General features: G+C 52.4%; 14 protein-coding genes across 14 annotated transcripts; 9 read left to right on the forward strand and 5 right to left on the reverse strand.

Moving 5' to 3' along the window:
- Positions 1-940: 940 nt before the first annotated feature.
- Positions 941-2,602, reverse strand: J4E84_009353 (uncharacterized protein; the record flags this gene model as incomplete). The annotated part of the gene is made up of 1 exon (XM_049391916.1): positions 941-2,602. One exon carries the CDS (start codon positions 2,600-2,602, stop codon positions 941-943), a length of 1,662 nt encoding a protein of 553 aa, XP_049240317.1.
- An 851-nt stretch (positions 2,603-3,453) lies between these two features.
- J4E84_009354 (uncharacterized protein) lies at positions 3,454-4,221 on the forward strand (the record flags this gene model as incomplete). Its single annotated transcript, XM_049391917.1, has 1 exon — positions 3,454-4,221. The coding sequence occupies one exon, from the start codon at positions 3,454-3,456 to the stop codon at positions 4,219-4,221; it is 768 nt and encodes a 255-aa protein (XP_049240318.1).
- Positions 4,222-4,291: 70 nt separating this feature from the next.
- Positions 4,292-5,713, reverse strand: J4E84_009355 (uncharacterized protein; the record flags this gene model as incomplete). The annotated part of the gene is made up of 1 exon (XM_049391918.1): positions 4,292-5,713. One exon carries the CDS (start codon positions 5,711-5,713, stop codon positions 4,292-4,294), a length of 1,422 nt encoding a protein of 473 aa, XP_049240319.1.
- A 1,280-nt stretch (positions 5,714-6,993) lies between these two features.
- Positions 6,994-7,982, forward strand: J4E84_009356 (uncharacterized protein; the record flags this gene model as incomplete). The annotated part of the gene is made up of 4 exons (XM_049391919.1): positions 6,994-7,381; positions 7,430-7,638; positions 7,693-7,845; positions 7,896-7,982. The coding sequence occupies 4 exons, from the start codon at positions 6,994-6,996 to the stop codon at positions 7,980-7,982; spliced, it is 837 nt and encodes a 278-aa protein (XP_049240320.1).
- Positions 7,983-8,335: 353 nt separating this feature from the next.
- Positions 8,336-8,833, forward strand: J4E84_009357 (uncharacterized protein; the record flags this gene model as incomplete). Its single annotated transcript, XM_049391920.1, has 3 exons — positions 8,336-8,342; positions 8,382-8,733; positions 8,782-8,833. The coding sequence occupies 3 exons, from the start codon at positions 8,336-8,338 to the stop codon at positions 8,831-8,833; spliced, it is 411 nt and encodes a 136-aa protein (XP_049240321.1).
- Positions 8,834-9,291: 458 nt separating this feature from the next.
- Positions 9,292-9,798, forward strand: J4E84_009358 (uncharacterized protein; the record flags this gene model as incomplete). Its single annotated transcript, XM_049391921.1, has 1 exon — positions 9,292-9,798. The coding sequence occupies one exon, from the start codon at positions 9,292-9,294 to the stop codon at positions 9,796-9,798; it is 507 nt and encodes a 168-aa protein (XP_049240322.1).
- Positions 9,799-10,205: 407 nt separating this feature from the next.
- J4E84_009359 (uncharacterized protein) lies at positions 10,206-11,513 on the forward strand (the record flags this gene model as incomplete). Its single annotated transcript, XM_049391922.1, has 2 exons — positions 10,206-10,212; positions 10,279-11,513. The coding sequence occupies 2 exons, from the start codon at positions 10,206-10,208 to the stop codon at positions 11,511-11,513; spliced, it is 1,242 nt and encodes a 413-aa protein (XP_049240323.1).
- A 951-nt stretch (positions 11,514-12,464) lies between these two features.
- Positions 12,465-13,042, reverse strand: J4E84_009360 (uncharacterized protein; the record flags this gene model as incomplete). Its single annotated transcript, XM_049391923.1, has 2 exons — positions 12,465-12,880; positions 12,940-13,042. 2 exons carry the CDS (start codon positions 13,040-13,042, stop codon positions 12,465-12,467), a joined length of 519 nt encoding a protein of 172 aa, XP_049240324.1.
- A 485-nt stretch (positions 13,043-13,527) lies between these two features.
- On the forward strand, positions 13,528-14,346 carry J4E84_009361 (uncharacterized protein; the record flags this gene model as incomplete). The annotated part of the gene is made up of 1 exon (XM_049391924.1): positions 13,528-14,346. One exon carries the CDS (start codon positions 13,528-13,530, stop codon positions 14,344-14,346), a length of 819 nt encoding a protein of 272 aa, XP_049240325.1.
- A 450-nt stretch (positions 14,347-14,796) lies between these two features.
- On the reverse strand, positions 14,797-16,628 carry J4E84_009362 (uncharacterized protein; the record flags this gene model as incomplete). Its single annotated transcript, XM_049391925.1, has 5 exons — positions 14,797-14,927; positions 14,981-15,804; positions 15,851-16,112; positions 16,165-16,374; positions 16,424-16,628. 5 exons carry the CDS (start codon positions 16,626-16,628, stop codon positions 14,797-14,799), a joined length of 1,632 nt encoding a protein of 543 aa, XP_049240326.1.
- A 1,766-nt stretch (positions 16,629-18,394) lies between these two features.
- On the reverse strand, positions 18,395-18,956 carry J4E84_009363 (uncharacterized protein; the record flags this gene model as incomplete). The annotated part of the gene is made up of 3 exons (XM_049391926.1): positions 18,395-18,491; positions 18,540-18,822; positions 18,875-18,956. The coding sequence occupies 3 exons, from the start codon at positions 18,954-18,956 to the stop codon at positions 18,395-18,397; spliced, it is 462 nt and encodes a 153-aa protein (XP_049240327.1).
- Positions 18,957-20,093: 1,137 nt separating this feature from the next.
- J4E84_009364 (uncharacterized protein) lies at positions 20,094-21,740 on the forward strand (the record flags this gene model as incomplete). Its single annotated transcript, XM_049391927.1, has 1 exon — positions 20,094-21,740. One exon carries the CDS (start codon positions 20,094-20,096, stop codon positions 21,738-21,740), a length of 1,647 nt encoding a protein of 548 aa, XP_049240328.1.
- A 478-nt stretch (positions 21,741-22,218) lies between these two features.
- Positions 22,219-23,219, forward strand: J4E84_009365 (uncharacterized protein; the record flags this gene model as incomplete). The annotated part of the gene is made up of 2 exons (XM_049391928.1): positions 22,219-22,222; positions 22,258-23,219. 2 exons carry the CDS (start codon positions 22,219-22,221, stop codon positions 23,217-23,219), a joined length of 966 nt encoding a protein of 321 aa, XP_049240329.1.
- Positions 23,220-23,510: 291 nt separating this feature from the next.
- Positions 23,511-26,018, forward strand: J4E84_009366 (uncharacterized protein; the record flags this gene model as incomplete). The annotated part of the gene is made up of 2 exons (XM_049391929.1): positions 23,511-25,512; positions 25,966-26,018. The coding sequence occupies 2 exons, from the start codon at positions 23,511-23,513 to the stop codon at positions 26,016-26,018; spliced, it is 2,055 nt and encodes a 684-aa protein (XP_049240330.1).
- Positions 26,019-26,041: the final 23 nt, after the last annotated feature.

A 26,041-nucleotide genomic window follows, 5' to 3' on the forward strand; every position in this document is an offset into this window, starting at 1 on the left:
CCCGTTTGCGCTTCTTGCTTTTCGCTTCGTTTGAGTCCGGAACAGGTAGGTCCAGTGGATGTTGCAGTACTTCTTGAATAAGTTTACGTGGTCCAGCATCTAGGTCTGGAACCCGAGCTACAGGGCAACTAGCCCGCTCGGGAGGTGTAGCCAGATTGGTCTTGGGTACGTTTGCATCTTTGGGTAGTAGTAGACGAAACGGAGTGCGAAGACTTGTCGATTCGTGCGACAGTTCTGCGGTGACGGAAGCGGGGTTTTCCTCTTTCTTGCGACGTTTTGGAGTCTGCTTGACCGCTTTCCTTGTTTTCTTGATGATGGGAGTAGAAGTAACACTAGTCGCGGCAACAGGCGGTGTGTCCACATCTCTTATGGGTGTTTGCTCAAGTCGGGGTGCGACTGCCGTTGAGAAGTTCAGAGTATGTGGTAGTTTTGCAGGTGAAGAAGCCCTACAAGGACCATAATGTGCTGTCGTCTTCTGCGAGGGTTGGGCATAAGGCTCTTCAGTCACTTCAGGTCGGTTTTCAGTAGGGCACGCTACTGGCTTGACCGCGGAGTCGAGAGGCAAGCAATCTTGGGTGACTCGCGACGTCACTTGACATACTGGAGGGCTCGCCGTCTGCTGCGACGCAGCGGTCTTGCTTTGAGAGTGCAGGGAAGCGCTCTTTGAAACACATGTAGACTTCAGCAGCCGCTGCGGCGGTGTGTTCGGGTTGAGGAGTTGATTCAGGTTCATGGCGACTGATATTCGAGCTGAATGTGCAATAGGCGAGCGGGTTGTTAAGAAGAATACCCAGCAAGGATGGAAGATAATTCGTATCAAGAATGTATGGGGCTGCATTCAAGCGCCTATATACCGGAATTCGCATAACTAACCAGAGTTCTCGTTATTCTGAGAGCTCAACCATGGTTCGCACAAGTGACCGCCCATCACACGCTCTTATTAGTCACTCTCCACATCGAGCGTCCTCCGCCTCTTGAACATGTTCCTCACCTCAGCCCTGCGTTCTTCGATCTCGTCTCTCTTCTTCTCCAACTCTGCGCGCTCTCGTTTCCATTTCTCCTGGAAAGCCTCGAAACGCGCATCCATAACCTCCAATTCGTGATCAACATTATTAAGGTCCTTCGTCAGAGCATTTTGCTGCATGACCAGCCTGGTGAGGGCATCGAACTCTTCATCTTCGGCTGAGCGCTTGGAGTTGCGCGGCGGGGCTGTGGGTGTTGCATCTGCTTCGGGGCTGGCAGACTTGGAAAACGAGGTCTTCGGCAGCGGCTTTTGCGTTGTTGTTGCATGAGGGATTGTACGACGTGCGATTGAAGGGGCCGACTTACGCGCAACGCTCTGCGGGAAGCGAGGCGCTTTAGGCGTGGGTTCATTTGCCAGCGTCGACTGGGTGTTCGCCTTCTCTGGGGTGTAGGAGCTTTCGCTACTCTCATCTGCTATACTGTCATCCACTGGTACGGTACCCGATGATTTGAAGGCGCTAGGGCCCATCTGATCAGAGATGTACTCCAGTGCGCAGCGGAGACGCTCGGGGTAGGCCTTGGTTTCGTGTAAAACGCAGTCCGTAGCAATTCCAGCTGCGATGAAATACCACTTGACCATAAGCGTCAACCTGGCTTTGTCAGGTGGGTCGCTTGGACCGGTACTTCTGGGGTAAGTTTTGCTGAAAGGGTGCAAGATGCGCTGCTTCCCTGTAGCTTCGGCGGACATTGACGCGTAGGTACCACGAGCGCTTTCCAGGTAAAATCGGATCTCATGGAAACCCCGTTGCGCTATTCGTACCATGTAGGCATAGATTCTGTGCTCTGTCTTCGCATGGGTTCCGACGAATAATTTCTTCGGTTGGGCTTCTAGGATGTACGTCTGATCCAAGAATTCCATGTCATGAGCATCAGGAATGTTCTCCAAGAGTCGCAACGCGCCGCGCTCAGCAAGGTATGACCATAGTAGTTGCAAATCCGGATTTCCGTCCCAGCTCATACCATGTGGGGTATCGTATGTGACGTTGCTCTCAGGTGCGTTTACCAAGCCATTTCGGTTGGCAGGCAGCAATCCATTCGGGCTTTCCATGTCTTCCGGCTCTGAGCTTTCCTCCACGGTCTCGCCTGTTTCTTGGGGGTGCTTATAGGTCCCATGGCTTCCATCGGTATTCCCGTAGACCTTTCTCAGCACAGACGATAACCGCCGACTAAAGTCATCGTTCCACGCATCGATTTTGCTTATATGACCTTGCAAAAGGAAGTAGTAACGTATAATCATGCTAAGCATTCGCTTCTTGGTCTTCGTTCCATCTGTGAAGTATTTGAACGGAACGATGAGAGGCTTCGTCATGGCTTCATCTCCGGTGATTGATGGCAGCGTCGAGGTCGCGCGGTCATCGCCAATGGATCTGAGGCAGTAGCGAACCTCCCAACCACCGCCGGATGGCAGCAGATAAGTCAGCACGTTGCGGTTGCCTACGTTTCCGATCAACAGACTTGGGGATTCCGCCTCATCCAGTGCATTTTCAATCCAGGTCAGGGAATCCGCTGATGGCAGTGCATCCATGCAGGAGTCGGCGCCGGCCTTGGCCATTAGCTTTCGAATTGTCTGGAGGGACATTTTCCGGTTTTTGTGGAAGGTGATAAGTCGCCGAGGATAGCCGTCTGTGTCGCGTTCCAGCGCATCCGATGTCTGGTCAATTGTTTGTCAAGGATCACGGGCCTTGTTGCCAGCAAGTCGCGCGATGATGCTGGCGCGTCTGAGCTACAACGCGTCGCCGGAGGCTCGACCCCCTGCACTCAAGATATATGACAAAGCATGCGGAGAAGTCTGGTGCATACTACTCTGGACTACAGCAAGATATATCGCAATGGACGGGGTATTGATGATAAGGCTAAGAAGATGCAGGTCGCAGAAGCGTTGCTTGTTCCGGGAAGGATCAGGCGGTCCACTGCCGCTAGCGTGAACACGTGCACGTGCACTGGAGTACTCGCGTGCGACACCTTCTATGGCATTCTTGAATGACGTCCTATCTAGTGGTTGTGTATTTACGCGTTTATTGCGACAGCATATGAGGCTTAGGTAGTTGAATTATTATTTCTATTAGCTTTTGGCTATTGAGATAATTATATATACAATTTAAATCTGAAATCTCCCATCGAACAGCACACATAGCTGAGAGTGAGCCGTCTATGGCGATACTACCACTGATTCAAAAAGCTCTCTATCGGCTCGCAGTTCGATACCCCTAAAGTGCGGTCTTATGGAGATACTTCCACTAGGTTTACCTTTTTGCTCTTTTTTGCTCCCCAGAATGCGCTTTCACCTTCACTTTTTGGACCAAATGCGGCAATGATGTCACACTGCAAACGCAACTCACCGTGACTTCGAATTGAGATTTACTAGCTCTATTGTTTTTGACCTTTGATCTCAGCTTCTGCCATCCTTTTACCAACTACATACCCTCCGCGATGGCCGCAAACGCGAAAACACAGCCCCCGGGCGCCTACATCTACGACGAAATTGTCAAGATCGCGGAGCAAAGCTTCCCTGACGCCTACAACGCGCTCCTCGATGTCGACGACATGCCCTGGGAGCGGCCTGACTACGACCGTGTCGGCTTCTCCTCGCACTCCCTCTTCCTCGGTCACATTGTCGTCGACGACATCACCCACAAAGTCTCGGCATACATGACAAGCGAGGGCAACATTCAGCTCTTCCGCCGCAGCATCAGTCTCTCGCGACGCGATAACGAGCGCCTCGCCCTGACAAGCATTTGGGCGCATCTGCAAGAGAATGTCGAGCGCCCGGGTCTGCATAATTTGAAGGCACTGTGCGGATTCTACTTCGTCGCCGCCGGGTATGCAGACGTGGTGAATGCGAAGAAGGGTTGGTTCCAAGATCTGGAGATGGCTTCGAGGAAAGTTGGTCTGGGCCTTGGGGTCCTGGATGATGAGCCTGTGGTTTCGGGACTGGGTGAGGAGATGGAGAGGAACGTCGGAAAGGCCTTGAGTTCGCACGATGGCGACGTCGAAGACAACGTGGGTTCTGGAGACGAGACGGACGTCACGGTGGGCGCGGTGATGAGGGGCCTGGGTGCTGGGGTCGATGAAGTCAAGGTTGCACACATCCTGCAACGGCTCCTGATCGTAGTCAAGACCAGGCAGGAGAGCTGGGGTGAACGGATTGAGGCGGAACTGAAGCGGGCTTGGCCAAACTACAAGAAGCACTGGAGATAGGAACACAGCCGGGCTGAGATTTGAGAGATAAGAATACCGCTAGAACGCTAAAAACGACGAGACTACGGAGCTACTGCTGTTGCTCCTTGCACCTTTGCTGCTTGGTCCATTTACTGAACTTGTCCTTCTTCCATCCGCTTTTCCAGGTGAGTGTGACCCTTTCTCCATCGATGTTTAACTTTTGTGGCTCCTTATGTGTCCCAAAGCGTATACTGCTGCTAAGGTGACACTTAGTCGGCGGGTTCTCGTTCCAATTCCTCTGATTAACCGAGGAGTAGGACCACTGGACGCAGTATTTGCTGTTGTCGCAGGACTCTTGGCATGCCTCCGGCGACGCTTCTCCGTTCCCAGCGCGATCGGCGTCCTGATGTTCGCCGCCTTGGAAAAGGATATTCCATCGATTGTTCGAGGATTCGGAGGATAGGTTGTCCCAGTCATTGCGTGTGTAGTTCAAATCTTCCGGGGTCATGAAGCGATACCACAGATCTGCAAAGCGCAGGGTGGGCTGGTCCGAGGGTCGGTCCTTCTCCAATCTGAGCAGATCACTGCCGATGTCCGGTGATATGTGGTGCATCAATAAGATAGGCTCACACCATATGGCAGGCGAGAAAGGCACAGTGCTTGGGTCGAATCCAGAGATGCTGGGCCAGACTGTGGTGAAGGTGATTTTTACCTCGGCCTGCAGCGCGCTGGCGACGAGGTCGAAAGCTGTCGTGTGGTCCGCGATCTGCTCCCGCCAGTTCTGGATAAAGTCTTTGCGCTTCTTGAACAGCTCCAGCATGACTCCTCGCGAGAGGATGAACGACGTGCCTCCGGCGGCGAAGGGATCGGGGACGCGCGCCGTCGCTGGGGCAGGTGGGTTGCCAAAGAAGTGCTTCGCGTCTGGGTCGTGTTGGCTCAGCCAATCGAGTAGGTTCGGCCTGTTGACGTACGTCTCATCGCCGGCGAAGACATACCAGCTGCGGTCTGGCCTGTACTCCCACGCAGACGCCATTGTCTCCAGTATCTTGTACTTGTCCAGAATCTCCATCTCCCTCTTCTCTTCTTCTGGATCCTCCTTCTTCAACTTGGCCAGGGGTATGCTCCTCCGCGCATAGTCGACCTGAGCGCGGTATCGCTCCAGCTGCTTCGTCTTCTGTATGAAGTCGGATTTGTAACGCCAGATGACGTCGAAGACAGGCCATCTTCCGATCTGAGTCTGTAGGTCCGAAAACAGCAGGAGCGTGCCGTGGTCTTGTTCGTTGGTGTTGAGGATCAGAGGCGTGACTTTGTTGTAGACGTCGTTTGCGGTCGTGGTGACGGCGACGACAAGCTGGTCGTGGTCGACTTGGTGCGGGCCGAGGTTGGACTCTTGCTGCGGGCGCTTGCTCGGCGGCAGCTCTTCGTCGTCGTAGGTGCGCGGCCAGCCCTTGACCCAGAAGAAGGCATATATGAGGATGACGCTGAAGACGAGGCGGGCCGGGCGCGGCATGTGCTTCCGGTAGGACGACATGGTCGCTAGCGTTTGCTGTGTGGCATCTGTCGGATTAGTAGCTAAAGGAGAGTACAGAGATCAAGATCGAAGATGGCCACAACGTGTTTCACCCCATCGCAATGGCCCGATCCATGTTTGAGAAAAAGCGCGTTGCGAACGTCCGCCCGCATTCAGGGGAGCCTAGGCCCGACCGAGACGCGTGGAACAGGCCTGGTGTGGCGCGGCCTCGTATTGCTGAGGGACACGCGTCGCGGGGGCATCAGTGGAGCATGGCTTTGAGACCTACATTTACAGCATCGACAAGACATTCCCCTTCCAAGACGCGAACTACATAGTGCAACGGCGAGAGACGCCGCATGAGGCGTTCCTGCCCTCTTGGCGATGCATCGGAGGAACAGCTGGCAATCTCCGACGATCACCAGATCGCCGCTACGACTCCCTGCGTCTACCATCCCTCTCCTCGTCACATTCCATCAGCTCCGGTACTCAGTATAGCTTCTGCAGCCCGAACTGGCCATGATTCCGTGATCGCGATGCGTGTACGGTACGCTCACAGCGGCCGGCCGTATATCCGATAACACCGAAGCGAGCACCTTCCCCTCACCTGGACCTGTTCGGTGGTCTCTATAAAGTGAACGATGGAAGATCTTGTGGAGTCTTGAAGAAAACAAAGTCCCAAGCAGTGATGAATTCGAGACGCGATGCAACAGGTGGTGATCATATGGAAGGAACCGATGCTGACCTCGTAGCCACTCACCTCGATCAGGCAAACCATCAAGCAGATGTATACGTCCGCCTGCGTCAATACGATCTTTCAGGAAAAGTAAATGCCAAAGTGGTCAGAAAGTCACTCAATGGTGCGACCGCTTGACCGGTTGCTGTTTTCCGCGGCAGTCACACAGTATCTGCTTGCTGTGGAAGTGTCAGTGTTTACTTGACGATCCACTCCCATGTAGCAAACCGCGAGCCAATCTTCAAGGTGGTTATAAGCCCTCCAACCAGGCATTTCCAGGCATTTCTCTCGTGGGCCACACAGTTATACTAAAAGGGGGTTGAGTACTGGGTTATTCATTGACCTCCCTGCGATTTCACTACCTTGAACTATTGGCGGCCTTCGATCTAATATGGTGTGACACAGCGATTAGTTGCGCGTATTGCCCAATTGCAGATTGGAACATCGCGCCACGCAAGTAAGCATAGTTGTTAATGTCACGCTCTCCTTTATATAACAACCTCTCGAAACAATTCAACTAGATCTTCAACCCGGGCCATCTGTCAGTTTCTCGAGTCGACTCAAGATGTCAGACCAGAACCCGGAGTCGACAAACTGCCAAGGGGAGCGTCCAAAATGGCAGGAGGAAGGGTTCAGTTCCCATCAAGAATGGCAAGACTGGCGAAACGAATATCTGGCAACCGATAATGCCTACGATACCCAGGCGGAGGACCCATCCCCTGATGACAGCGATGAGGATGAGGGCTTCGACGAGGAGTTCGTTAGCGAGCAAGACTCAGACGAGGACGAGGACGAGGACAACGAGGAATCGGAAAGCGGTGAGCCTGGAAAACACGTCGAGCCCGAAGACGACAGCAGTCCCGATCATTCCGAGGCTGCAGACAACGGCGAGCCTGGAGTAGACGACACTTCAAATGTCGACGAAACTGTGCTTACTTCTATTTACGGCTTCGGTAAGTAATGATAAACTGTTGCCAGACGCCATCTAACGCAGTAGGTAGCGCACGATAAGAACAAAGACTATGCCCTCGTTGAGCAGTCAGCTCGTGGAGCCCTCAACGCTATCACCATAGCTCTTCAAGACATCATCAACAAGAGCCAGGCACGACAAGGTGAACCAGAGAGTCTTGCGAAAGAGATCGAGAGCGCCTTTGCCACGACTTTGCCTACGTATTTAAGCGTTCAGGCAGTGCTCCAAGGTGGACACCAAGTCAGTATCTTCTTAGCAATGGGTATAAGAGCATCCAGCTGACTGAATTCAAAGACTACCGGGCGGTCACCTCCTTTCAGCGCCATTTCTTCGCAGCGTAATCAACCTTTGATCGGAACGTCTGCCGCCGTGTCTGTTCCACCCTCTCCGTCTCCGCCGCCACCGTCAACGACCAGCGGTCTCGTATCCTCCGCCCCGCAAAGAAACGTACGTTGGCTTTTTCTTAATTTTATCAGCGCGGCGCTAACATTGTATAGGAAGTCGGCGCTTCCCAAGGAGACGAAGACGTCAACAGCGACAGTGAGGAGGAAGTGGAAGAGATTACACCACCACATCCCGACTAGAACGACTCAGGCCGATATAACTAGATGAGTACAGAATACATGTAAGAGATATGGCGATGGAAGCGCCAGGTGTGGCCTGCTGAAGACAGGTGTGCGTGATGAAGAAGTTCATATTTGGTCAAGCTTGAGCTTCAAAGATAGATCGAGGGTGCGATATGAATACACAATGTACGGGTGTCGCGGTTCCTTCGTAAGTGCATGGCTGTGAAAGAGTGTCTGCATGTAGGCCTAATTTGGACGAGCACCTTTCACCGGTGTTCACTTGGCTTTCTTATACATCGTTAAGTCTCTGGCGATCTCAGCACTCTGCATCCTCTTTAACCTCAACGCCGCCAGAACCTCTCAACATCACCATGACTCGTGCCACCGCGACTACTGATGCTGACATCAATGTCACAGGTCTAGGTCAAGGCCCCGTGGCCCTTCCAATCCGAGCGCCGCCTTCGTTCGCCATTTCGTCTTCGGTTTCGCCTGCTCAGGCAAATCCCATCAAACACTACGGCAGGGATGCGAAAACCTTCAAAGCCGCCGACCTCCGCTTCGATGACGGCTCGTTCAACAAGCCTGGCACAAAGGCCTACTACAAGAGCTTTGGGTTCCGCGAGAAGACCAAAAGCACCAGCGATCAGAAGATGGCCGGAGAGAGGAACGAGAAGCAGTCACTCGTCATGATCTTCAGCAGAAATGCTGTCAGGCGATCTGCCCTGACGGGCTCTGTCGCAAACAGAGCTTGGAAGCTGAGCAAGAGGCAGTAAGTGTGCTATTTTGATCCAACTGAATGAGTCTAATATCTCCATAGGAAGTTCATGCGCAAGGTCAACAACGACGAAAAGTTCTTCAAGTGGGATTGAGTACCTGCAAAAGAAACGGAGTAGGGCAAGAGACACTGGGTCCGACTTCCGCTCTGAGAACGAGGCATGACGTCATGAAAGACCTGAGAAGTGGCTATCGTGCGGCGAGTGTCGTTGTCTGTTCTTGCCCTGTCCTGCGACGATGGTCGAATATAAGAACCGTCACTGCTTTCATGCTCATATCCTAGTACTGCGCGTTTGTTTTGCAGTCACGTTCATCAAGAATCGCACGCGACCACACAGTAGTATCACTCATTTTCTAGACCCTATAAAGTCTTGTTGCCTAGCTGTGTGTCATTACCTCTGCCTACTAACACCCTTCTCTTTCTCTTCCACTCCTAGGATCGCTTTGCTATACTACATCCCTAATGCCTCCTAAAGCCTACAGCGTCCCACATGATTCAGGTGGTCGCCGTACTCCGCCAAATCCCCCACCGACCAGGAAAACCGGCCTCTCTATGAGCGACTTCCAGTATCAAGGTCCTCTGGAAGACGACCCTGTTACCACCATAGCCCGTGGGCTCCGCGAGAAACGACTGCGATTCACCAAAAAGATACCAAACGATCACGACAGCGATATCTGCTCACCAAGAGACCGCCGCAGTGCCCTTTCCGTATTCGACGAAGCCATCGAAAAGATCGGCGAAGGCAACCGCCTGGAAGTAACTACGGAGGCAGACTACAAGATCAGGGTGATCTTAGGAATCACCAAAGCGCAACCCTCTGCTTCTGTGTTCCAGAACAAGCAACAACTCTCGCCCATAGACCCCCAGTATGCAGAGCCACGCATCGAATGGCACGACGATCCATACAGCTATCACTCAACTTGGAGGTTGCAGCATTGGCGCAAAGACGGCTGGCCTGATTCGTTTCCTGAGAGGGCCATTCAAAAAGAACGAACTATGCAAGGGGAGCCGAGGTCTTGGAAAGATCAAGACTGGGCTGAGCCTGGAGGACTTAGTTGAGCATCGGCTATCGTGGCGGGAATGATCATGATTGAGAGTTACAAGCAGCGGGGGTAGCCATCCAGGACCTGAACTTGCTGGAGAATCATATAGGTAAACAGGCCCTATGTAATGGAACTGGATGAGAGTCTGACGTTGTGTTGAGATGCACTCGCAGACTCTCTTGAATCCTGATTCCGACAATGCCTTCACTTTCTAGTAAGCGTTAATGTGACTGAGCTTATACCGGACAGCTAACCTATCTTCTCAAGCTATTTCACACCCATTGTTGCCCTAGGGGTTAGCACTGTGCGGTCACAGAGTAGGTACGCATGTGAATGAATACCCATATCAATCGTCCTGAAAAGCCTAGAGTCCATGGTTTAATCTCTTGTTTCTCAATAAGAACGCACAACTACTAACCAAACATGCCCCGTCTAATAGAAGGTACTTCGCTATGGCGAGCGATAAAAGAAAGGGCAAATAATCAGACCGAACCAGGCCATCCGAATTCGACATCGGTAGTAGAGGTGGCTCCTGCTGAAGAACAGACCGCTCTACCCGAACGACAGGATGCCAATCCTTCAAGTACTCCTACAACCCATATCTCACAGCGTGTTACAAGATCCAAGAGCCACCATAGTGGAACTTCTGCATGGGTTCGCCGTACTACACGCAATGTGAACGAGGTTTCTACGGATCAAGTTCTTACCGAAGAGGAGCAGCTGGAAGCCGCCCTGGCCGAGTCTTTGGCACAAGCGTCCGCGAGACCCGCCCAGGAAGGCCCAGTAAAGCAGACACGGAAGAGGCCCTCAAAGTCCAGGGGTCTCCTGACTTCGCAGAAAGCGCAGGAAGCATTACCTCGACTCCATGGACAACACACTACTCTGAAGCTGCCAAGACTAAGAATTACAAACGACAGAATATTGGTTGTAAGGGAAGTAGACAGCCTAGCGCAATCGCTGGATACTGACGAACCATTGGATGCTTTCGATCTTGAGCAAGCTAAGGACCTCGAACGTCGACGGCAACTCCTATATTTAGCAAAGCTCGAACGGCAGGAAGGCTACATACCCCCTGTTCAAGGTGAGCAAGAAAGCGCCATGCGCAGCACGCTTGTTCACGATGTGGATAACGATGACTTCACTGCTGCATTCATCCTAAGGGAGATGGCAAACAGTGACATCACTGCTGATCCTGAGAGCATGGATTTTGTCCAGAGGCTCATGAATCCGTCCGCTTCTGGAAGGACTTTGGAGTCGACCCACTCGGCTAATAAAGAGAACACGCGCGAGGATCCACCCCTTCGTCGTTCGACACGAAATAAGACTTCCGCTGCTCCCGGAAGTAGAGATTTGTGCTCAAAGACCATCGAATCTGAGCAACCAGCACCTGAGCCCTTGAAACTGGATGAGGGCGAAGGTTTCATGCCATCCGCGGCGAACGAATTCAAGTTTAAGTACGACAGCCCTTCCGGACTTCAAGCTAAAGAACTTGACGCACTTCTGAAGCCTCCGAGTCGTCCTAAGGCCTTTCCGGCTGATATTGCTGGTGAGAAGACTTTCGGCCATAAGAGCTACAAAGGTTTTGGTAGTAGGCCGAAGGAGAATGCTGCAGATGATAGGGTCAGAGAAATGGAACTCGAACATGCGCGAACACAGCAAGACGTAGAGATGGCTATGGAGCAAGAGGATATGTGGAGCGAGTTTTATGGAGTTGATGAATGGGAGGAGTAGACCTTTCTCGAAGACGAGAAGATGCCCAAATCCTGCTAGGGAAATTATGTGTGCACATACCTTCTTGAACCTAGTAAGCAGTCACTCAATTCACGCACTGCAAATTAGGCGGCCATCCACTACAGATATTTTAGAATCAATTGCTTATTCACGTCGATTCTAGTGATCTGCCTAACTGTGGCGGGAATATAGCCCGTCGTAAGCCGAGACAGACTTTGTGATATAGTGGCTTGAACAGCCGTATTCTCTCCACTACTTTGACTCGGCTAGCCCTCAATGAACCATAGAACTCTTCCATTCAATCTACAAAGCTGGCGAGATGTCGGATAATCCACCAAATACTCCCACTGTCACGATCTCAAATCGCTGTCAGCAAAACACCGCTGCTACTACCAGGCCTCATCAAAGTTTGAGTCGCATGGGATGGGTTGATCACCGCATTGGTAGGCCTGATCGAACAGGCGAACGTCACACCGAGCAAGAGCAAGAGGCAGCGAGGACCATGCTAACCTTGAGACGACTGGTTTTGTTCTCTACAAAGGCTCGTGCAACAGACATCCCCCTCAATATGAGCGGGCCTGTTATAATCCATGACAGCGACGGTGAGCGGACGATCACTGCAGGACCGACCCCGGATACGACATCAGCGCCCCACGCTATACCATCTGCGAGTATGGCTATGAAGTCAGTGTCAGGCAGCGATGTCACTACGACGAATGTTCCCGCCAGTGAGGATGTAACCACTCCAGTGGTGCGGAAGATTACACTGGAGGAGTACCTTAGGTTGAGAAAAGCGAGGAAAGATGGGGAAGCACATGAGAATGCTTGACCTCGGACAGTGAGGTAAGTCCGGGTATGGTATAGGACTACGTAGTGTACTTATCATCTACACAGCTCGAGTATCCTGATCCTGAGGCCGACATGTAGTCGCCAACGCCATCCACCAGCGTACTATGCACCACCCTTGGCCAGAGCGGCTGCCTTACGCTCGCGCTTCTCACGACGGATGCGGGCCGTGCGACGAGTCTTCGTCTCCCCGGCGATTATCCTGCTTCTCCGAGGTGTTGCGGAAAGAGGCGCGGAGGGTGCAGGGGAGTTGGCGACGTAGTCGCTCGCCCACTTCGACAGCATCGGACCTGGCATGGTCGGAGGCAAGCCCTTGACGAGGATGGGGCTGCCGTTCGCCAATGCCCTGACCCTCTTGTCCATGAACCCGTTCAGGCGGTCGTACAGGCGGGATGCTGCGACCCCGGCCCACCACCACCCAACTGTGTTCACCGACAGCTCGTGCTGCAGGTCCCACATGTCCTGGTTCAGACCGCGGAACAGCAGGTCGAAGTCGCTTCGGTCCTTCTCGGTGGACTCGCCTGGAACTTGATGTTAGTATGCGGACAAGACAAACGTCGAATACTTAGAGAATGCGCACCGTACAACACCGCGAAGGTGGCCTCGATCTCGTTCTGGGCCAGAAACGACTGCCCTCCGCTGAGGCGGAACTGCTCGTGAAGTTGGGATGCTAGATCCATCATGTTGATATTGGATCGGCGAGACGAGTATCTGGAGGAGAGTATCGGATCAGTATGTGAGCCACAAAAATTTCAAGAAATTTTGAGGCAGGCGTGAGGTTGTTGTGGAGGTCGCTTGACGACGCGCAAGTCGCAAAGGCAGAGTTCTCTCTCTTCACCTGGGCACGTCCCCATGGTAACCGCCAGTTTCGTTTGCATTCTGTGCTGCTCGGTCTGAGCTCGTCGCTACATCTTTCCGTTATCTGTTCTTCTATCAGTGCCATGCACAATACAATGTCATGCTGCTAGTTGATTGCGACATTCAGGCACGCTACGTGCTGAACTTTGATGAGCTCATTGTTCACTGTATGTGCGGTTTTGACAACCTTGGAAGTCTTGCAAGTAGCAAACATGTTGACCTTACCCTCATACATAACCTTGTTTCTCCTTAGATCAACAATCTTCATAACCTTATTGAAGAGGTGTAAGATCTACACAAGCTTGCTCAGATGGCGGCCTTCACCCAACCTACTCCACCGATTGACTTTAGACGAGATATAGAAGCTTTCAATCTTTACCACGAAAAATGCACTACCAAACCTATCAAAGAGACCGTTGCGCACCTCCTCTACGCTCTGGAAAATACAGAACCCATCGTAGACCGCACCAGTACTGTTTACACAACATTCCGTAATGCGATGGTGGTCTGGAAGACAAGGATCGATAAAAAGCACGACGCCGACGCGAATCGATGGTACTTTCACAGGATAAGGAGACAGTTCAGGGCAGTAGAACACGTGCTCTACGGTACTACCAGCGACTTGGATAGTGACGGTGGAGGCGATACGAACGACGAGAATTCCGAAGATGAGGACCAAGACGATGAGAGCCCTGAAGATGCCGGATCTGAAGTGGACTCAGAAAAAGACGATTCTGATGTAGCCCAGTCTGCAAGTTCGACTGACACCCACACAGACATTTCAACGCGCATCGACGAAGCGAGGGATAACACTGTGGCTGAGAAAGCCCCAGACATGCCTTCACCCAAGACCAAAACGAAGCCGTCTGCACGAACCACGCGTTTCAGCCAACGGCTCAAAGATCTCGACGCTCTCAGAGCACGAGAAGAAGAGAACATGCATCACAGCGCAAGGCGAGGGAAAGGCAAAGAGTTCAAAGGAAGACCTGTAGACCCAGAGAAAGCGCATCTAGACATCGGTGAAAGAGAGCTAGCTGGTCATGACGACGTCATCGTAATCACCGAGCGGGAGAGTAATGTACGAGTCGGGACCGAGCAGAATACGGAAGAAGATGAAAGTGACGTGTGAAATAGTAGAGTGAAGAGGATGGTGAGGGTCATGCCATGTCCGGAAAAAATGACATGAGCAAACAAAGGACAATGAAAAAGGTGAAAATAAGGGACGATGAAGTTCAAGGTTGAGATGGCGGGTGGCGTGTGCTTGATGAGCTTAGTGTGGCGCGGCGAATCGAAATTCCGTGGCGTCAAGACCTGAGTTCCGCCACCAACCTTGGAATGCTTATTGCAACCATCGCGCTACCTACATTAGTTTTCATCATGCTGGTTCTTTTATTACGATCAGATTGATGCGCGTTTTCTGAAAAGCGTGATAAAAAAAGTAATGGACATCAACATTAAGCAATCGGCATAATCGTGGACGCGAAACTTGTTTAGATTCACCGAAGCAACAATAGCTTCAGGCGCGTACGCTATGTAGCGAAGACTGATGGACAGCGACAGACTATTGACAAGACACGGCCTAAGCAGTGCGCTCGATGGTAGTGGTCTCCATCTTGCCGTGCTCGGTAACCGTTCCGTCGTCGTGGCCGTGGTTGACGGTCTTCTCGACAGCTCTGACAGCCTCGTCGGCAAACTCCTTGTCTTCGAACACTGCGAAAAAGTTAGTGGTAGCTCTATAAAAGTCGTCCTCGTCATGTACTTACAGAAAGCAAGCTCCTCGAGCGTGCGGTTGTACGTTTCAGGGTACATAAGGTAGACGAAGCAGAACTCGAATGTGATCCATCCGCAGTAAATGGCAAAGTACTTCCACTGAATCGCGTCAAGAGCGATAGGGTTGACGTAGACGGAGAAGAATCCGGCGAGCTTGCCGAACATTTGCTCGACACCGATACCCATGGTACGCTGGGCGTAGGGGAAGAGTTCGACGAGGTAAGTGTATGTGAGCGAGTTGTTACCGATGTTGTAGCAGGGCGAGTATGCAAAGAAGAAGACGAGCGAGGCGATTTGCGCAGCCTGGTTTTTGGTGCCGTTGGCATCGGCGACTTGGAGACGCTGGAAAGCGATGGTCATGGCCATGAAGACCATAGTCATGGATCCAGCGGAAAGCATGAACATCCAGCGACGGCGGAATCGAGTGACGACGAGAGCGATAGTGACACCGTTGATCAAACTCCAGCATTGGTTGGCGATGTTGATGCGCGTCTTGGCGTACTTGGTGGTGTATCCCATCATCTTGAATAGAAGATTTTGGTAGTACGAGATCAAAGTGTTTCCGCTCATCTGGGTGAAGAGACCGAGGAAGCAAGAGATGAAGACACGGCGTCGCATACCAGGTGTACGAACCATGTCCATCCACGAGCGGCTTGAGTTCTCCATCTCGAGTTTGATTGTGGATCGGATCTGGGCCATCTCGGCTTGTACGAGGATGGAGTTGGCGTCTCCTTCGGCATGGTATTTGGTCAAAACGGCGAAAGCTTCATCGTCGCGATCACGACTGACAAGCCAACGTGGGCTCTCGGGTAGCAGGCTAATAAAGTCAGTGCGGAACTCTAAACTCGTTCGAAGAAACGTACAAAACAGTGCAAATCTGGAGGATGGACGGGCAGATCTGCAGCAGAGATGGTGCTCGCCAGCCCCAGTTTCCAACCATCTCCGTTGTCTTGATTGAGATGGCAGCGGCAAGGATGGATCCGATGAAGTAAGATGCGTTGAAGAGCGAGGTCATGAATGGGCGTTCCTTGGGATAAGCCAACTCTCCGATCAGGGAAGAACCGGAGACGATGGCGAAGAGGATACCGAAACCAAGCAGCATACGTGCGATGATGTACATCCCAACTGATGATACGTCAGATACGCCTTTGTTCATGTGGATGGGGTGTGTACGTACTGTGCTGAGCAAAACCTTGCAACAAAGCGCCGATGACCATAATGACGGAACCAACGAAGATAGACATGCGTCTACCGTACTTTTGGCTCAACCAGGGTGCGACCGGAACTGCAAGAATGGAACCGAGCTGGTAGCATGAGGACATGAAACCGATGATTTTGGGTTCGATGCTGGCTTCGCCATCTGAGTCCTTGTAGCCTTCTCCGAAATCTGAGACTGTCAGCCTTGTGGATCTAAAGCTGCAACAGTTTTGACTTACATGTGTTAAATGGAACGGAAAACTGAAGTGTGCCGATGAGCTGAGAGTCGAAACCAGAGGTAATCTCAACACCCATGCAGCAGCAGAAGAGCCAGATGTACATGATGCGCAGATTCGGTTTCTTCCACCATCGCACCTTGTCCTGCTCCACCATGCGGGTGATGATGGGGTCGGAAGTACCATCCTGAGCTTTGAGGAGACCCATGATGCCGGTGTTGGATGCGCTGGAGGCTGCTGGTGCTCGAGCACATTGGGGTTTACCCTTTATAATACGGCGTGGCCCAAGGGCGGTCCACTACCCCGGCTCTTTACCCCAGATGCTCCGTAGCCTACCTAGGCTAAGGCGGAGAACACGACCGTAATACCGAACCTGCATCTTATATTGGGTAAGCGTCGCGGCGCGTTAGCTGCATACCTTGGCAGCCGGTTAAATTGGGCTTGTTCCTCCAATTATCGGGTGTTAATCATCCCGAACAAAGCTCAGAAGAGCCCGAACGAACGCCTTGCTGCTTGCAAGTGCATTTTTCGAGCCTGTGTTTAACCTGTTGGCTGGTACGTGACCTGCTCTCGTGTTGCACTTCGAAGTTGCAGTGGCACTTTTAGCGAGGCAGCGCCTACTCGTGCTCTTCCGACGGCACGGACAGGAAATGTTGACCCGACACCGTGGATCTTGTCCTATGGCGAATTAACGGTCAATCTCGCAAGGCACGAACGGATTTGGGGTCCAACTACAAAATTGATGAGACGTGTGATGATTTGCTTGTCAGATCCCGCCCTGGAGAGGACAGTAGTATTGTCAGGACTTGAGGATTCTGTCCAGTTCAATGATACAAGCATCCAGCATCGGCTCATGATCATCCAGAGGCGCACGCACTAAGCGCGAATATCAGGAGGATTAAGCGGTAGCGATGGCTTGAACGCGGCAAATGCTCGTGTCGTAGCTACCGAAGCGACAGGCGGGGGTTGATGCACGAGTATCACGCCCTGGGACAGCGTCGGGGCGTCAGCATGGCAATCAAATTCGTATAGAGCCCACAACCAACTAGACCAAGCCCGTAGCTTGATGTTTTTGAAGCAATACGTCCGTGTGTGGGTACTTCATCGACGGGAAGCGCGTGGGATTGCTCCAAACATGCACGCGAGACAGATAGAGTGAGTGGGCCAGCCACCGAGTCCTTCCCGGGCGAGGTTAGCCCCAATGCATGGTAATCCTGATTCCTGGTGGGTGCTTCATCAATGTCCAACAACACTCAGGAAGAGTCGGATGTACCGCATCCCAGCCAAGCGGTACTTAAGGTAAGAGATCTCCACAAGGCATTCCCTCTTGTTGCTGAGTATGGACGGCATCCACGGTACGCGCTTCGACTGTCGGTCAGACTTCCCGGAAACTTGGCGGGTGGTAGTCGTAAATGCGGCATTGGCCAAGGGCCTACGACCAGCGCTGGCTTCGTTGCTGATTCGCATGGATGCGTGGAGGAGGAAATGATGACTCGCGTCGGGTAGCGCACCGCTTGTTTGTAGCCGACGCATTTTTGGGAGAGACAGCGAAAAAGGAAAACGGCTTAAGTGAGATGAGAGGCGAATATCTGGAGTTGACAAAGTTCTGCAGCAAGCGTCGATTGCTCCAAGCAGGGTCGACGATCTCCAGGTTGGTGGCCGGCGGCGTCGCTAAAGGTGGGGCGCTGTCTGTCGCGGTTGCCGCAGGCCCGTCGTGGCAATCATCACCAAAACTGTAGCTGACATCGGCAACTAGTAGATCAAAGTCAAGAATCTCATTATTCGGGACGCTTTAAGAGCATGTATCATAAACGTGGTATCGGGGGTTCGGACGCACCGCACATAACACGAACGCCACGCTGGACATTACATTCTAGCCGCGTGTACAAGAGTAAGATTAGGAAAGATATGGGTATCATGAGTTATAAGACCAAGAGCTGGTCTGGACCGTATCGCGCGACAGAGAATCGTCGTTCAGACGCCGGCCATGTTCGGCGCAGGAGCGGTGTCATTCCTGGGGGAGCTGCGGATGTGCAGCGCCGCAAGCACGGTCGAAGCAACAAAGGCAACCCTGTGGTATGTCAGTACACAGTCGCGGGTGAGAATTGAGGATCCATACCAGTTGAAAGCAGAGAAGACGATCGCAGCGACTCCGCAGCTGTAGAAGGTGCCTTGGCGGCCAGCCCACCAGTTGTTACCCCATCGAGTGGCCACTGCAACGAAAGCGGCGAACCAGAAGATCATGGTAATGAACTCAACTCCGCCAATGGCAAACTTGTGGGCTGCAGCGGGGAAGCGAGCTGGTGCTAGGACGAGATATGCGACAGCCAGGAGGGTCCAGATGGAAGTGAAGAGCATGAAGGCGACGCTCGCCGGCACCCAGGTGACGTAGGCATCAACAACTGAAGATATGTTAGTAACGCTACGGCATCGCGCGGTCTGTGTGCAACATACTGTAGGCTGTAAGACCCAGCACGATGATGCTGAAGACGACTTGTACGCCGCGCAGGCCTAGGACAAGAGCGGGTGCGACCATTTTGATAGTAGATAGGCGCTACGGCTACGCGATGGATGGCTGCAGGGGCTACGGAGCGGGTAGGCAGATTGTGGCTGCAGATATCTTCGCTACCGAAAGTCGATGGTATTTGTTGTTTGCAGCAGTTGGGTGTAGAGAGGCTCGATGAGGCCTGCAACACAGCGGCGGCCTGGTTCTTTATGCCTCCGCACAGGCTGGCAGGCGATGATGCTGCCACGACCTTGTCCCTTCTTGATTTCCCTGAAACCGACGTCACTCGCAGTGGCGCATGATCAGGGAGCCACATGTCGCGTCCATGATTGGTCAGTCGCCGCGATCCCAGCTCTTAGTGCCGCTGGCGATGCGACGTGTTGCACAACCTTCTCGCATCTTCTCCTCTTTGTCCTGGCCTTGTCCCCCGCACTGCAATCAATCTTCGCGTTCCTTCATCTCAAAATAATCTGTAACTTGACAGCTTTATTTTCGGACGCGTCGAGCGTCTTGTTTCAACACAAAGGTCCCACGCTCGGTGTTTGGGCAGCGTCGTCAAACATATGTGGCGGTGCACGGTTTCATTTTCCACAGCCTGCGACGTGACGCGGCCAAGGATATGCCGGCAACACGGCAGATGCAGCCCAGCGCCGCATCACGTATACACCGCCTACTAGACTGCTGGCTTTGTGGTTCTTCAACATTCGCAGTGCGCTCCGAGATGCACAGAAGTGCATTGCATGGCCCAACTCTGATCAATTCACCAAATCGATGCAACGAACCGGGTCAATGTTCTTCAACGAACGTACAGCGGCATTTCATCACGGAGTCGTGAGGCTATGTGAAGCGTCAGCCTCTATCGAATGATGTTCTGTGACCTATAGTGGCATGAGGATACCTAGCGCAATCAGCATCGCCGCGGCCCGTGATGCACAGGTCGTCTAGCTCTAGCAACGGTTTCGCTGTTGCATTGTTGCTACAACATACCGCGAGGATCTGGTCGAAGAGTTCTTGTGCTGTGCACCAGTACCCTGTGACGAGTACAATGAAGCGATATGGCGTTCGCCTGAATTTACAATGCGAGACCTGTTGGACTGAAGTGCACATCCCTGGATTGACCTAGACTTTCCGACCAAAAGCCTCCGCGTGGGTACGAGCAGTGTAGAGATGTCTGACCAAGACTCAGCACCGCCGACTTCGCCTTTCATCCCCAATGACCCCGAGGAGAAAATCGCCATGGCTTCGCGTCACGATAGCATGCTCTCTGAGCAAGGTCTGGAAGTCGCAGAACTGAGAGCGAGAGTCGCCGAACTTGAAAGTTCTTCGGCTCTGGCTACGAACATGCGTAACGAAGTTTCTCACGAACTCCAATTCTACAAGAACGAAGTAGCAAAGAAGAAAGATGAGATCTATGACATGACCAGTGCGTCCAATAAACAGTCCAGAGACTTCAAAGCCCTCGAGGTCAAGATGGCCAAACTGCGAGAAGACAGTGAGCAGAAGCTTCGCGAGATGGAAAAAGAAGTTGTTCGTAGGAAAACAACGGAGAAGCGTACCAAGGAGGACCAAGAAGCAACGCTCGTCATCGCTCAGCTACAAACCGAACTCGGTGCCAAGGATACTAGGATCGACCAACTGGAAGCTCGATTATCTAACCTCAAGCCTCCTCCTGAGAACGCGTATCGCGGCGCCCAGACTAGGCTAGCCAACCGCCGCCCAACAGATATGCATCACGAGCACGGCTGCGAGGAGCACCAAAAGCTTATATCCCAGCAGCTTGTGGATGCTCAAGAACTACTGGCCGCTGCCGAAGCAGAAGCAGAAGGATTTCGTCATCTTGCGAAGGCTAATGCAGATCTGACTGATGGCCAGGCGACGGATTTGGAATGTATCCGGGAACTGAGAGATGAGAATGAGCGACACCACAACGAAGTTAATTATCTCAAAGAAGTCATTGGCAGTTTACGCGCCGAACAGCATTTTGCTTCCAGCGAGTTCCATGAAATCGATCTCGACGACACGGCAACACAATCTCTTTCCTTTGGTCCTTTGACAAATGTCTGCATTACTCCCATCGCTCCTGAAGACAACAAAGCCGAGCTGCGTGCCCTAGAGCTGGAAGTTGAAGGCTTGACCTCAGAAAATCATAGCCTTTCGCTGGAGTGTACCGAGTTGGAGTCAAAGCTCGTGTGTGTCATATCCACACTGAAGGCTCTGGATCAGGAACAAGAAACAAGGAACAAATGTACACTGACTCTCTCCGATCTACAAAATGTTTCGTCCTCTCCACGCACGCCAATTGTCGCAAACAAGTCAGTAATCAACCCTGACATGCTGGCTGGACTGGAGGATCTTGGTAAGTCCATTAACAGCCTCAGCGACCCACCATTCAAGGTGACCACTCCTGCTGCTAACACGCGAGCTACATCCGACCTACCCAACGTGGCCTTGACAATCAACATCAAACCAAGCAACAAGCGCAACTACTCTTTGTTCCAGCGCGTCAAAAGCGCCATGTCTTCGACTTCCAAAGTCGACATCAAAGGGCCCAAAGAGATTGCCAACCAATTTGTAGCCCTCATGGAGGATGTCGAGAAGGACCATGCAGAAAAGACCAAGCGCGTTGTCGAGCTAGACAAGGCCGTTCATCAGTATCGGGCGCATGCTGAAGCTCTGGAAGCACAGATCCGTAATCAAGCCAAGTGCTTGGATCCTGCGCATCGCACGTTGGCCGACGAGCTCGCTGCCAAAAACGAGCAGTTCGCTATGCAGGAACAGCTTTTGGCTACATTTCGGTGCAGTGATGCGACATAGGCATTGCTTTCTTCATCAAGTCGCCTCGATTTACTGAATAGATCAATAATCAATGTTTAGTTCGTGAACATGCTGCCCTCAAATTTTCAAGCATGGGTGATGAAATGCTGAACTCCTCGACGTGCCGCCATGGACGTCGCCCGTGTCGCCCAATTCGCCCATATCGTTCAACTTTGCCGAGACACGTTGGAAGCCCGTGAAAGCTCACCGTAATCTACAGCGCTACGTCTTTTCGAGACCTACCTGATTTGGACACTGCTCGGCCAGCTACCGGATGACGTCGTTAGTGCAGGGATCCGTGCGCGCACACGCATCTTCGACGCGATAGCTTCCACATTATCTATCGTCACACGCGCATCACGAAGATGCTTACTTTCAACACCGCGCGAAGTCGCGTCTATACAAGCTCTGCGGTTCTCCTCGGATATGTAGACGACATCACCTGACAGCGGTAGTGGCAGCGTCGCGTATTGCTGCCATGTGTCATCCGACTGGAGCCTATTCTCCCTGACGACAGCCTACATCTCGCGAACAATGGCATCCTCATCGCCATTTGCGATGGCAAACATTTCGTGCGCCCGCTTTTACTTCGAGTGGAAGGGCCATCCTGTCGACGACCTCGCCACTTTCCGCAACGTGACGCTCGCAGAACGGCCGGACAAACCAACCGTATATCTGGCTGGGGATTCGTCTCTTGACAACAAGCACTGGGTTGACAAGACTAGTTCTATTGTTCCAACCCATCTGCCAGGCATTTACGATAAAGCATTCAAACACCCTTGTGTTCCGAAGCCAGATGTCGCGTTCTGGATGAACAGCCTGCTCGAGCATCGTGCGACTTGTATTAACACGGCGGTAGAAGAATCCATGCTTCGAGATCGCGACGACGTACTCCTACCGCACGACGAGTTCATTCGCGATAACATTCGTTCGAACGACGTGTTGATCGTCAGCGTTGGCGCCAACGACATTGCGCTGCGCCCGAACCCTTCCACGATACGACACATGCTACAGCTCGCCTGGCTGAGCCAACGCAAAAGCCTAGAGAGCGGTACCGCAAGCGCACTGCAGTACTTCAAGCACATGTTCGGTACCAAGACCCAAGACTACATCGCTCGCCTTACCGCCAAAACCAAGCCTCGCGCCGTCATCGTCTGCATGATATACTTCCCACTCGAGTCGGGTCTAGGGCAGACCAGTTGGGCTGATGCGCAGCTCAAGGCGCTAGGATACAACTCGTACCCGGGGCAGCTACAAGCCGCCATTCGAGCGATATACGAGATGGCGACGAAAGCAATACGGATTGAGGGTACGGAGATAGTGCCTTGCGCGCTGTTTGAGGTGCTCGATGGCAAGTTGGCCGATGACTACACAGCGAGGGTTGAGCCAAACGAAGCGGGCGGAAAGAAGATGGCTATTAGGTTCGTTGAACTGTTGGACGAGATTCTGGAGAAATCAGACATCCCGGAGACTACTTGAGGCGTATGTGCGTCACTTCACATTTGGTAAAGAGTATGGTCCTTGTACTGGACCCACGGGTCGACGAATTTGAAACCCGCGATCGCGATCGATCTTCTTTCAGAACCGCAGGATGGGTGCATTCCTTGCCTCTTTGTTCAGGCAGCATCTTTGTGGATCTTTCGCCTTTGTCTATTGCGCTGTGCCTTTGTTTCACATGAACTCGATATGTTCGCTCAACATCCTGTAGATGATCGGACTATGAAGACACACTGTTTCACCTCTGCTAGTCTTGAAGCAAAACCGACAATCATGGAGAGATACACTTTTGCACGACGTGCGCTCAGCGCGATGCCTACTACACCCGACGATGTTGTCTTTCTTGCAGCGGTCTTTGTTGCATTCGGTTCCGGGGCCTTACTTCTTCACTGGATTCGCCGTGTTCGTGACATTGGATTGCAGAAGCAGTGGCACGATGCGCAGATGAAGATCTTGCAGGAAGGGTTCGCTACTTTCGAACAGTTACCACAGCAGTTGAACGCCATCAACGCCAGTATCGGCGAGCTTCGTGAGAAGGCAGATGGGGCTACCGATCGATTCAATACTATAAGCGACCGTATTAATGATCTCAGCCAAAATGGTGATCATCTCCAAACCGTTGGCGCTGGTACTCACGATGTCAAGAGGCCCTCGACTGTGCAGCCAACAACGGATGTAAGCTCGGCGGATGCGAACGAGCTTATGGCGGTCAAATCACATATAAAGAATTTGGAGAGCAAGATGAGCGAGATTACCAAACGAAAGGACGAGCTAGAGCAGGCCAATGTGAGCTTGAAGGAAGACCTTGAGCGCGCCACCAAGTCCGATGGAGAGGAGCAGAGTGATGAGTACAAGACACTGCTCAAGCAGAATGAAGAGCTTCAAACTCAGGTCGCCCAAACTGAACGTTCTTTACGAATCCTTGAGCAAGAAAAGGAGCGCGTGGCTGCCAATGGAGACCCCGCGATGAAGCAGCAGGAGGAAGTGATAAAAATCTACGAGAACGATATCGAGGGACTAGAGGAAAGACTGGCATTGGCTCAAAAAGATCGGACTACGGCGAGAGAGGAGACGAAGCAGATGTCGTCTGAACTCGAAGAATTGAAGAGTAAGCTATCAACGGCGCAGAGCGATCAAGATGAGATGAGAAAAGAGAACCTCCGTCTGTCTTCGGAGGTCAGTGAATTAGAGACAAGCCTATCATCAGCTCGAAGTGATCAGCAAAGAATGGCACAAGAGATCCAAAACCATTTAGCTGTAGTCCAACGACTACGAGATGATCTGTCATCAGCTAAGCATGAACGGGACCAGCAAAGGGAAGCAAACGAGAGCCTCGCTGGGCTGAATGAGAACACGGGACAGCCGGAAGCGGATCAGAGCGCGATCGTAGATCTCAAAGAAAAGCTGAAGGCAGAGAGTCTCAAGAGCGCTGACTTAAAAGTCAGAAACGATGTACTCACCAAAGACATCGGAAAGAACGAGGCCCATATCGAAACGATGAAAGCAGATGAAGTGCAGAACAAGCAGCAGCTGGACCGTCTCACGAGCCAAGTCGAGTCGTTGGAGAGGCAAAAGATGGATCTAGAAGCGACGTTGGAAGAGCACAGTCAGGCAAAGGAAAGTGAAGATCAAGCTGAGGAGCATGGTGAAGGACTACAGGACAACAATTCTAGTGACGCTCCAGAGCAGAGAGACGAGTCGCAGCCAGATATGACGAAGTTGCCGACCTCACCTCAGCAATCAAACAAGTCAGGAACTGCACCTGATGATAGCTGGGTAGAGGTGGCCGCTCAACCTCCCACAGCCCCAGACGGGAAACCGACGACCGATGGCGAAAGCGCAGAAGTTGATGAAGCCTTGAGTCCTGTAGTCAAACTTCCCATCGCGCCAGTCGTCGAGGCCAGTGGAAGACCAGCCACAAGAAAAAGCTGGGCAGATGACGATGAACAAGATTTCGATCCAGAGATCCAGAGATTTGCTGCTAGAACGGCAAGCCTTCCAAGTGCGCCCTCATCAACCAACTCCCCAGCGCAAGAGAGCCCCAGCTCCCCTGCCCCCAAACCACAACCTACTATCGATACTAGTGTGGCCAACAATGCTTCAGGCGCGACCACCCCGCATAGCAACGCATCGTCACTGCCAGTTGGCCCATCCCCTACGTCTGATACTGCAACAGCCCTTTGCAAGTACTGTGACATTGACGTCCCGGTCGACATGATCCAATTGCCCAATGGAAGGCGGTATCTAGACTGGCCCAAGCATTCGAGAGAGACAGGTTGCAAGAATAGAGCACTGGGAATCTCTTCTCGGCCGCAAAGCCGTGGAGGCCCAGGATCTCCCAGCTCAGCAGGTTTCAGTCCAGGTGGCTTCAATGGGAACTTTCCAAACTCTAACAGGAGTAGACCTGAGAGCAGAAACAGCTTCGGTAGGGGTCGGGGTTCCAAGCCTTCTAGTCCTGTCGACATGAGTCCCGGCAGTCGCCGTGGATCTTTTAGTCCCCGCGGAAGAGGTGGATTTGAAGGCAGAGGCGGATATGGTAGGGGTAGGAGCTCAGAGCGTTCTAGTCCTGTAATGAATAGTCCAGGTAGTTATCAGAGCTCCGATAATGGCGGTGATGGAGGACAATACGGCAGGGGTGATAGAAGCAGGCCCAGTAGCGGTGGAGGCAATTGGAGGCCTCGCCGGTTTGCAGATGATGGCAATGGTCGAAGTAGTGAAACTTATTGAGACCTGTCACCCGATAAGGTGAGGGTCAGTAGGGGCCAAGGTGGCTTCAAGTAGCTGTGATGTTTGCAGGGCTATCA

Source organism: Alternaria hordeiaustralica (genome assembly GCF_023758085.1).
Source record: "Alternaria hordeiaustralica strain BMP 2776 chromosome Unknown scaffold_28, whole genome shotgun sequence".
NCBI classification, from domain to species: Eukaryota; Fungi; Ascomycota; class Dothideomycetes; order Pleosporales; family Pleosporaceae; genus Alternaria; species Alternaria hordeiaustralica.